Below are 11,172 nucleotides of genomic sequence, written 5' to 3'. Positions count from 1 at the left end.
TAGTACATTACATACACACTATTTACCAATTTAATATTTACGGTAACATACCGAACAATTAAGTCACAATTTACAATAATATTATATTGTGTTTACCCTAGTAACACTTGGATTCCAGGGAATGAAATGGGAGCCTCCCATTAGGCACCAGCATTAGATTCCAGCTAAGGAGTCCATGTAACTACCTAGGGACTTCCCTGGGGAGTAGATATTCATAAAATATAACTTGGTGCATCCCATTATACTCCATGGCTGGAATCCAGTTAAGGATTCCATACAACCTCCTAGGAACTTCCCTGAGAAGTTGATATTCATATAAAATATAACTTGGTGCATCCCATTATACTTCATGGCTGGAGTCCAGTTAAGGATTCCATACAACCTCCTAGGAACTTCCCAGGGGTATTGAGAATAATATTTCACTTGATGTGGATATACATGTGCACTGCACGCCTTGCAGCCGCCAGCCATGACTGGATTATAGTTGAGCCCATACAACTTCTATGGAATTTCCCAGCGAGATTGTTATATATTATTAAGTATAGAAATAAGAATAGAATTAATTGTTGAACTGTAATAGTTATTGCTAAAAGTTCTAATAAAAAAAAAAAAGTATATAAATCACTCATTAGAGTATGCTATTATAAGCACCATAACTTAACTTAACACAATAACTTCGCTATCATGATGCATCATAATCAAATTTTTTCAAACTATAGTAATAATTGTGTACCTCAAAACCCCTTTACATTGAGTACCAAGGCTTTAATATTGAGTCTAATTTATAGGAATGAATTAAAGTTGTATACCGGTTTCAGTCTTATTATATCATATATATGATCACATTAACCATCTATAGCTGATTTTTGAGTATCATCTCCAATAAAAGCAATAATGAGTCGATATACATTACACATAATATAATATCATATATATTCTATATATAATGTGTGTATTAATTGTGTACAATATAATCAACTTTTTTGATGGGGTATATCAATCATATTGTTTTTACTCCATTTAGTTTGTATATAACATTTAATAAAGTAGGTATATATCATAAAAGCTAGCGGTGGTGATTATTTAATAATTTAACACAAAATACAAATAAATACAAAAATTAAATTTGAAAATATAAACATTTGTTTAATTAATTGCAACAAAAAATATTTACAAATATAATAAATTACATTTTTAGGTATTTTAATAACATAAAAATGTTAAATATTTTGTTTTTCACTAACTTCACTGTGAATCATAGGGAATGCAGCAAATGTTCCATTTTCAACTTTATACAAAAAATATTTGCTTACAATAGTTTCAACTTTCCAACTTTTCAATTCTGCTGATAAATTTCTTAATTTATAAATTTTGAAGTATGAAGATTTCCATGGATATTCATATAATTCAGATTTTAACAAAAATTGTTTTCCTATAATCACTAGTTGTTTTGATTGATATGCAATATTTTCAATAAGTACAAAAGAATCACATATTGTACGGCAGCACCAATCTTTTAAATTATTGGCTGTAAATGTCAAACCATTTATTTTTATTTTTTTAAATTGAGGTGGATGACAAGAAGACAGCATTGGCCCATTTTTATGTTGTGACCACATAATTACATCCGTGTCTTTTTCAAGTTGAGGAGTGGAGTTGCCACCAATCTCACTTAGTCTTCTAACTACTTGTTGAATTGGATAATTATATGTTCTTATTAGCTTTAGTAACTGCTGCATATGGTTTTCAAAGCGAAATGCTGAAAATGTGTCCAATGATCCATACATTTTGCAATCTTTGGCAAGATGAATTAAACCATGTACATTATGACTAAGGTTATGAACCCCATAAATTATTTTAAATGTTATTACAAAATGTTTTAACAGGTTTTCGGCATATAATAAAAGTTCTTCAGTAAGTTCTCTGCTGCACAATATTGTTATAGCAACATGTAATGTAAGGAAATGTTGATAAGTGTCCAATGATATTTTATTTTTAAGAACAATTGGTCCAATATAAAGAAGAAATGTCCTGAATTCAACTGCTTTCCAGTGTTTATATTCATTAAGCGGCCTCGGCTTCCTTTGGAATTCAATTGGAATATATGATCTAATTTCATTTATCTTGAACGATATTTCTTTCTCTACACTAGATCTTATACGGACATTTAATGGTCCATCAAACCATAAATTAATTAATTTTTTTACAACTCCTAAGCATACAAGATGCATGTAATCGAGGGGAACATTGGTTACTGGACCAAAGTGTGGAATATTTACCAATGGTGTTTCACCACGATGGTAATTATCATCATGTTTTTCAATAAAACTTATATCAGTTCTCAGTACTGAATCAACATCAGGAAAACAAATTCTACGGCTTAAATATTCACCTTCAGAATAACATTTTGTGCATGATGAATAGCCACTGTGATGTTTTATACACAAAGCAAAAGCCTTTGCTGGCGAATCTGCCACAAACATTTTAACCCTAACATTAAAGCTTTTTGATTTGAAAATCAAACCTTCTTCGACAAGAAGTTTAGCTTCTTGTAAAAAGTCGTGAAAATAGATATCAACATCCTTTGGCTTACTAGAAAAACTATGATAAAGTCCAATAACAAAAACTTCCTTAAATCCAATAACAGATCCAAGGATCGGCCATAATTGACTACTAGATGATTTTGATAAAGGAAGCCCATCAGTGTTAAACATTATGTCAATACTTGAAAGGTTATTATAAGAACTATTGCTTTTTAAAAAATTTATAATACAATTTTTTAAGCCAAAATGGTAGTATACTCCAGGTTCTACTACTCGTAGGCAGGTTGATCTTGGTGTAGATAATAGGGTCCGTGGATCAGTTGGAAGATGCTTGAAATATTTTCGCATGATTAAAAGTAAAGACTTTACGGCTTTAGCAGTCACATTTTCAGTCAATGCCCAGTTTTTAATTTCAGATAAAATATCATTGTTTTCATTTTGAATATCTACTGCAGGGTTGTCATCAATGTAAATGTTATCTTCTGTGGAAATGGTTATTGTATTTGAATCATCATCCATCCCTTCATCAATAAACATTGGAAATTGAAATGTGTCATTTGTAATATCAGGAGATTGTTGTTGCTAATAAAAAAAAATTACATACAATTACTAGCATGTAGATAAATGTAAAATATCATTTTATTAATTTTTATTAGTTAACTCAAAATATAATACAGATATTATTAATTCAAAACTTACCTCAACGAGATATTCTGCAGCTTGTTCTACATGATCACTTTGTTCATTTGAAATTTGTAAAAGTTGTCTTTCATACTCTTGAGAAACCAGAAGTCTCAAATTCCTGGACGTGCAATAATTCAACGGTTTTCTTGACCTGGTTTATTATTAACATTATTATTATATATATTTAATAAAATAATAAATACCAAATAATACTTTAAAAAAGTATAATTAATTGTAGATACTTACATAGTTAATAACTGCATGTAAGCCGTATACTGATGAGTGATGATGTAACAAACTACAGCAATATACACACGATTTTAAAGAACTTTAAAATTGTATACATAATTTACATCACCAAACACCATTCAATATTCATCTGTCATCGCTCATCACAATAATAATATAATCACATTACCACGGGGCACAGATATCTTTGTCCTTTATCAAATTTCGACTTTCGGCATAGATATTTATATATTATGTATGTGACTTATCGATGAGTTGATTGGGTTTTACCCGTACTCGAGAAACGTTTGTTACGTCCGCCACTCCACCCATCCATGGCGCACCACGCGAACACGCAATAAGTCGTACACTCATCATCGTGCCGTGACTGCCGTCCGTTATTTGATTATTTGCCATAATAATTATCATGACAAATTAGAAATCATTTATTATTATTCAAAACTGTTAATCATAGAAAAGTAGTGTTATTCATAGTAGTGTTATTCGTTTTTCACTTTTTCCTGATCTACTAACTTACGCTATGGAATCAAAAGATGAACGTATTCGGTAAGTATCTACTATTATTACTATATACTTAATATTTAGATAGGTAGATATAATATATTCGTTAGTTAACATTCACGTTACTATATCATGGCGGCCAAATTGGCTCAATGTTAAACAAAATCTGTAACATACTTACTGCAAAGTACAAATTTTATACATTAATTTGTCTGCCTATCTTATAAATTGGTAGTGCATGGTGGCTCACGGTAGATATAATTTAATATGTGGTTATTTTAGTTCACCGTTCCGGCCGCTATAACTGCAGTATATAATAATATAATAATATAGGTACTGTAATGTTAAGAAAGTTACTTTTTTTTAAAAATAAATTATATTAGGCAGGTAGGTATTAATTCCTTTTCAAAATTGTAACTAAATTATTCTTAAGTTACTTACTTTTGGTTTGGTCAAGTTACTTTACTTTTTTTTTAAACATATATCACTGTGTAACAATCATGGTTGTTATTACAATACGATAATACATAATTATGTCGGTAACTAAATAACGACAAATAGCAACGTAAAGAAATAATAATTATAATCACCAATTAATCGGGAATATTTTACATAGGTACTTGTAATCGAGCTTAAAATACAAATATGATAGGTATATTTAAATATTTACATACATTATCAATTAGTTCTGAAAAGGTATTAAACAAAGAAAAGTAACTATTTTTTTTTTTAAATAGGGTAATATTTCGTAATTTAACAACAAAATAGTAAATTAAATTGGATATAAATTACTCACAATTATGTAATTTTGTTACAGTAACTTGTAACTTAAAACAAATTACTCTCCAACACTGCAGTGTATATATATGCGTCTAACATTTCATCCTTATATTCAAAGGCCCGTTAAAATAAAAAAATAGTGATTTTAATTTTAATTTTAATGATATAATTTTTGTTTAAGTTATAAAAAATATGCTGTTGTTGAATTTGAAGATGGTATCCAATCAGTTCCAATGAGTTGGTTAGCCAAACATGATAAACTGTGTTATTATCCAACACATGTTAAATCAATGTCTAATGTGAATCAAATGGTAAAAAACTTAATACCAGTAGATGATACAAACTGGTCCTTATGTAAATTCATAAATATTCTTGGTTCTAGTAGTAAGTATGAAAGACTAAATAATTAAACAGTAAACTTAGTAGATAAATTAGTTTTATTTTAAAATGTATTCTTGTATTACTTGTGAAAAACACACTGCGGCTTCATTGAACATGGTATAGTGTTTCAAAAAGAACCTAGTTCCTAAATATTTTAAATTTATAAATGCAGACATATTTTATGTTTAATGACATAAATATTTTTTTTAGATGATTATAACAGAATTAAAGAAAAAGAGATTGACGTCATTAAATATAATCTATCGGAAGTTGATACTGAAGTGGAAAGTATTCTTAAAAGTCAACGTAAAAATAGAGCAAAAAAGAAGTTATTTTTCGAGGATGAGGATAGCAGTGTTCAAAATTTAAAAGGATCAAGTAAAACATTTGGTGTTATAATATTGTATTTTGTACTTCCATATTTGTAAAAATTTAAAAAAATAATATGTGTATTCTATTGGTTTTAGGTAAAAACATTGAAGCAACTAAGGTAACTAAATTAAACGCTGAAAAGTTACCTATCCTTCCAAAACCACCAAAAAGTTTTACACAAACTCAAATAAAAAAAAGTAAGACAGTGTGATTTTCCGAGTTACCTATATAAAATACAATTTATCTGTCATGTCTCAAATTTATTCAAAAAGTTTTTTTTTAATGAAATATTACAATTTGGTTACACACAAAAACAATAAGCAACAATGATGACAATGAGTAAAGAAGACATGTAGCACATGAAAAGGAGACTGTCCAGTGACAGAACCTCAGAAAATTTGAGTTCGGGCATTACAATTTAATTTAATTATTTAATTTTAGATTTAGTTTAGAAGGTCTCTAGCCCAATTTCTTTTTAAACGTCGAGGAATATTATGAGGTAATGTGAGAGAAGACATGTTGTTGATAAAGGGGTTAGAATGGTTAATTAATTTGGAATGGAATTTTTTATAGTAGCTTTTAGCAAGTTCATTTACTGTTGGAAGTTTTAAGTCATTATGGAGAGCTGAATTTGTGATATACCACGGAGCACCGGTTAAGAGTCTTAATGAGATGGATTGAAAGGCTTGAATGGGGCGGATGTTAGCTGGTTTCGCTGGGCCCCATATTTGAATACCATAGGTCCATATTGGTCTTATGATAGATTTGTAAATTAATATTTTATTTTTAAGATTTATTTTCGATTTTAGAAGAGGTCGGAGTAAATGGAGGCGGGGGTTGAGCTGTTTACGTTTATTTTTTGTATGATTTGCCCAAGTTAGCCTCAAAAAGTTTCTAGTCATAAAAATCCTTATTTTCTTATTTCTTATAGTTAATTTATTCCATGATTTTGATTATTTAACTTGTTATTTATTAATTAAAAAACTATAATATAATTATCCTGGTTCCCTGAGTGTGATGTGTATCCGACGAAGATCATCCGTGTATGAGTGATAATAATGTGTATGAATTGTTTACTTAAATAATTTTAGTTCATTATTATGAAATAGGTACCTATATGGATCAATGACATTTTTTTTTTTTAACAGGAAATCATACATGTGCAAATCGCCTATCATCTTCTTTGGAACCCATTAAAAGTAAGCATAAGTAAAAAAACTAATGTTAATTTATAATTATTATTTATTATAATTATAAATTAACATTAGTTACTAATATTAATATGTTATGATTAAAACTATTTTTTTATAAATTGTTTGTATAGCTATTTTTATAGCATTAATATTTCAACTGTAGTTAAATAATATATATATATATTTATCACCAAGTTCTTTTGTTATAATTTTCAGGTTTAAATGAAAAAATGTGGTGCAATTATAAAAATGTCAATACAGTTGTAGCTTCTACTTCTCTAAATAACTCAGAACAATTTAAATCATCTAATGATCTATTCTTTAGCAGTGAAAACGATGATAGTCCAATCAAAAGTAATTAGTAAAACTTAATTTAATAAAACTTTAAACTATTAAACTACTTGTTTACATTTGTACCTATAAGAAACAGATAATCAATTAACTAGTCCTACACAATCAACAAACTCAATTGATTTTTTCCATAAAGAATTAGATGTTAAAACTACTAAAAAAAGTAATTGAATACCATCTTAATAATGTACCTCATTATTTATTTAATTTCATTCAAATTTTTTTAAGGAAAAAACATTGTGACATTTGATGTTAGTCCGTCTATGTCAACAAACTCTGTTGATCTATTCTCTGACGAAGACAACGGAACTACAAAAAAAAGTAAATAAGTAAACTACTATACAAATATATTAATTCTAAATATTCTTTACTAAAATTATATTCAGAAATTATCAAGCAAGCTGCTCATCTAAGTCCAACAAATTCAGTTGGAGTAGGATGTAGCGAAACTCCAATTAAGGGTAATTATATTTTATATATGTATTTATAATAAATTTTTATAGTAAATAAGAAATAATAATTATTCATTTACTTTACAGTCAAGGAACAATTTAACATTGAAGGAGCTTTGAAGTTCCTCATAAAATCTCAAATTCAAATGGCTCAAAAGTTTGAGATTATAGAAAATAACCAAAAACAAATTTTATTTTTAATAGATAAAAATATGTCTGGTGCTCCAGCAGACAAAAATTGGAATATTGAATTTTNCAATTTGAACAATATCGTTCTTATTTTAACCATATAACGTTAAAAGAACTATACGGTCAATAACACCGACCTTAAACCTGCATAATGTTACCCGGGAACCTAATAATTTTAATTCATATTACCTACCAATTAATTACATAATTTAAGTAGGTACAATTTATACAAGTACAACACATTATTTACATTCTACATTACAGTGAAATCTTTGTTAAGACATTGTACCCCATATACATTCCTACCTTTTATATTAATATAATACACTAACATTTAGTTTTTCAGATTTATTTATTGTACAATAATATATACTGTACTACAGTATACCTGCATATCTAATGAACTACTATATGTAGTAGCTTACATGGATTAATTTTTTGTTGATACCTATACCTAATTGTTTTTTTTTATGAATAAAAATTAAATATAATATTACACAATATATTATACCATTTTGCTTGTTAATTCCAATAATATATTAAGTACAAACTAGCAACTACACAAGCATCTCAAGCTACGAATAAATAATTAATAGAATTTTAAGAACTTACTTCAATAGACCACTCGATTGGTTTTCTTTCCTTGGCAGGTTTAATTGATTGAGCTTGACATGCAACTTGGAATGGTACTTGAGTCGGTAGAATAGGCACAGCGTATTCAGTATTATAGGAAATGCCTAATTCTAGTAATTCCGACGACTCTTGACCATACTAATGTATAATATTATGATCATAAAATATTATTGTATGCAATAATAGAAATGACCAGTAGGTACCAGGTTCAAGTAAGTACTATAATACTGAGGATTTAATTTACATTTACCTGATCCATTGTTACAAGACCAAAACACCAAATTTGAATACGAATTATAAAATAAACACTAGATATTACAGTTTACACTAACTATTTCACCATAAGAAATTACAAATTTTAAATCACGGACGGTTAACTGACAAAACGACGTAAGGAATAAAATGGGTAATGACTCCATCGTTGTATTCGCGTCGGACGCTCGTTCATATTTCCAACTTGAAATACACGCAGCAACGCAGGGAAAACCAACCTTTTTTATTTATAATCTATGGAGTTTATATTAATAGATTTCTGAGTAACATAGACCATAGTTCGGTGAAATTAAAAGTTACAGTGGTTCGATTAAGATTCGTGGTGTTAAAGTGATGTCATTGTTTCTTAATAGTTAATCCAACAATGTATTGGTGTTGTTTTAACCATAATTGAACACATGAATATTTTTAAATGATTTTAACACCAAGTAAATACAACTAGTTTATTGATAGTTGTTTTAATTAAATGCAGCATTTAAAAGTTATTTTCTTCAATTTTACTATAAAAAAATGTTGTTTTAACTACATATAAATGAATAAACCAACATCAATTTTTTACTATTTTAACTATATAAATTGTTGAACCATAATGTTAATTCAATTTCATATTAGTGTTACCTTAACTATCTTAAGCACATAACTTAAAATTTAGCTGTACAACAATTTATGCAAAAGTTAAATTAACAACACATTTCTATGTGTGCACGAAATATAGGGCTATTACAGCATGAGAATCATTAATCGATTTAGTTCACCGTTGTCAAACCGTGAAGCTAAATCTGGTGACGACTGTGGCAAGGAGGTTCTTCTCACATACCGCATAATACTTTCTGCCGTAGACCACGGATACAAACCAGCTGCAATAGTATGCCTAAAATATTTAAAGTCATGTTGAGTTTAAAATAAATAATTAACTAAACTATTAATACATTGGTGTAAATGTGTAATATATTAGGTAACTAAAATCTCTTAATTTAAAAGTTACCTCTGTGATTCATCGTCTTAAATTACTTTTAAAGGTATATGTTTAGCCCGTGTTTTTAAGACATTTTTAAATGCGTTAATTAAATACTGGTTGTTATNTCAACAAACTCTGTTGATCTATTCTCTGACGAAGACAACGGAACTACAAAAAAAAGTAAATAAGTAAACTACTATACAAATATATTAATTCTAAATATTCTTTACTAAAATTATATTCAGAAATTATCAAGCAAGCTGCTCATCTAAGTCCAACAAATTCAGTTGGAGTAGGATGTAGCGAAACTCCAATTAAGGGTAATTATATTTTATATATGTATTTATAATAAATTTTTATAGTAAATAAGAAATAATAATTATTCATTTACTTTACAGTCAAGGAACAATTTAACATTGAAGGAGCTTTGAAGTTCCTCATAAAATCTCAAATTCAAATGGCTCAAAAGTTTGAGATTATAGAAAATAACCAAAAACAAATTTTATTTTTAATAGATAAAAATATGTCTGGTGCTCCAGCAGACAAAAATTGGAATATTGAATTTTCAAACATTTTTCCATTACAAGATATTCAATCTCTAAATTAAATAGAACAACGCTTAATGATGGATATTGAATTTAAAGAAAAATTGGTATGAATACAAATTATTAAAAAGGAAATAGTTACTCTTAAATTATAATAATCATCAAAATTGTATAGTATTAATTTTAAAAAATGTTTATGTATGTTATGTATAGTTGGTGTACAGTGATTGTTAGTGATACGTAATAATTGTTTTATTACAATATACCTATATTTATACTATAGTACCATAATATTATTACAGGCAAACAGGATCAGCAGTTTTAAAGGCTTAGATGACAGTACATTTGTCAAGTCATCTTTAGACAATTTATTCAGCGACAAAATAGGTACATTAATTTCCTTCACTGGTAGAAAACCATCAAACACGGTTGAAAAAAAGTATGCGATGAAGAGTTCTCTGCTGTATAAACTTATTTGTGGTGATTAAAAAACCCTCTATTGTTTGAATTCATCACTAAAAATTAACAAGCTATATAATATTATTAAATTTTAGATATTGGTCGTAGTCGTTACAAATATTTTTCAGATGAAAAAACTGAAAAAGTAACAAGTAGCTGGTTACGTCATTCAGTAGACCGTCTTAAACGTACAGTGGCATTATTACCACAAACATAATAAAAAAGTGGTATTCTTACCTAATTTATATATATTTTATTAATGTTTAAATTGTATTAGTGTTTTTAATTTGTATAAGAATTTGTTTAATATTATTATTAAATTTAACTAAAATATTTGTTATGTATTAATTTTTTGGTATAATAAGACTTGTTTTTAATTTTTAATTATTTAAATATTTGTTATTCCTAACAATACGGTTTAACAAATGGAAAAATTAATTGTTTTTATAAAAGTATTTGGTTTTTTTTTTTAATTTTGTTATGTTATGTAATCAATAGAGTCAATATTGACTATAAATAAAGAGTTATAAAATATATTATGTTTGCCTTCTAATTAGGACTATATAAGCACTAGGTATTCTTATTAATTCCTTTTATATAGTCGCAGCA

At 27.7% G+C, this 11,172-nt stretch overlaps 1 protein-coding gene and 1 pseudogene across 1 annotated transcript; one reads left to right on the top strand and one right to left on the bottom strand.

Moving 5' to 3' along the window:
• Nucleotides 1-1,220: 1,220 nt before the first annotated feature.
• Nucleotides 1,221-3,721, bottom strand: LOC111026546. The gene is made up of 3 exons (XM_022304645.1): nt 3,474-3,721; nt 3,243-3,378; nt 1,221-3,125 (listed from the first exon to the last, which is right to left on the bottom strand). Exons 1-3 carry the CDS (start codon nt 3,488-3,490, stop codon nt 1,221-1,223), a joined length of 2,058 nt encoding a protein of 685 aa, XP_022160337.1. The 5' UTR covers nt 3,491-3,721.
• A 103-nt stretch (nt 3,722-3,824) lies between these two features.
• On the top strand, nt 3,825-10,819 carry LOC111026547 (annotated as a pseudogene).
• The last annotated feature ends 353 nt before the right edge of the window (nt 10,820-11,172 follow it).

The sequence above is a fragment of the Myzus persicae genome, unplaced genomic scaffold (genome assembly GCF_001856785.1).
Source record: "Myzus persicae strain clone G006 unplaced genomic scaffold, MPER_G0061.0, whole genome shotgun sequence".
In the NCBI taxonomy this organism is placed as follows: domain Eukaryota; kingdom Metazoa; phylum Arthropoda; class Insecta; order Hemiptera; family Aphididae; genus Myzus; species Myzus persicae.
The sequence above is the reverse complement of the archived record's forward strand: the minus strand, read 5'-3'. Positions and strand labels throughout refer to the sequence as shown.

Excerpts from the sequence above, each read along its gene's own strand:
- LOC111026546 (XM_022304645.1), bottom strand. Across the intron at positions 3,126-3,242 it reads CTGCAGAATATCTCGTTGAG|CAACAACAATCTCCTGATAT; the intron begins GTAAGTTTTGAA and ends TTTTTTTATTAG.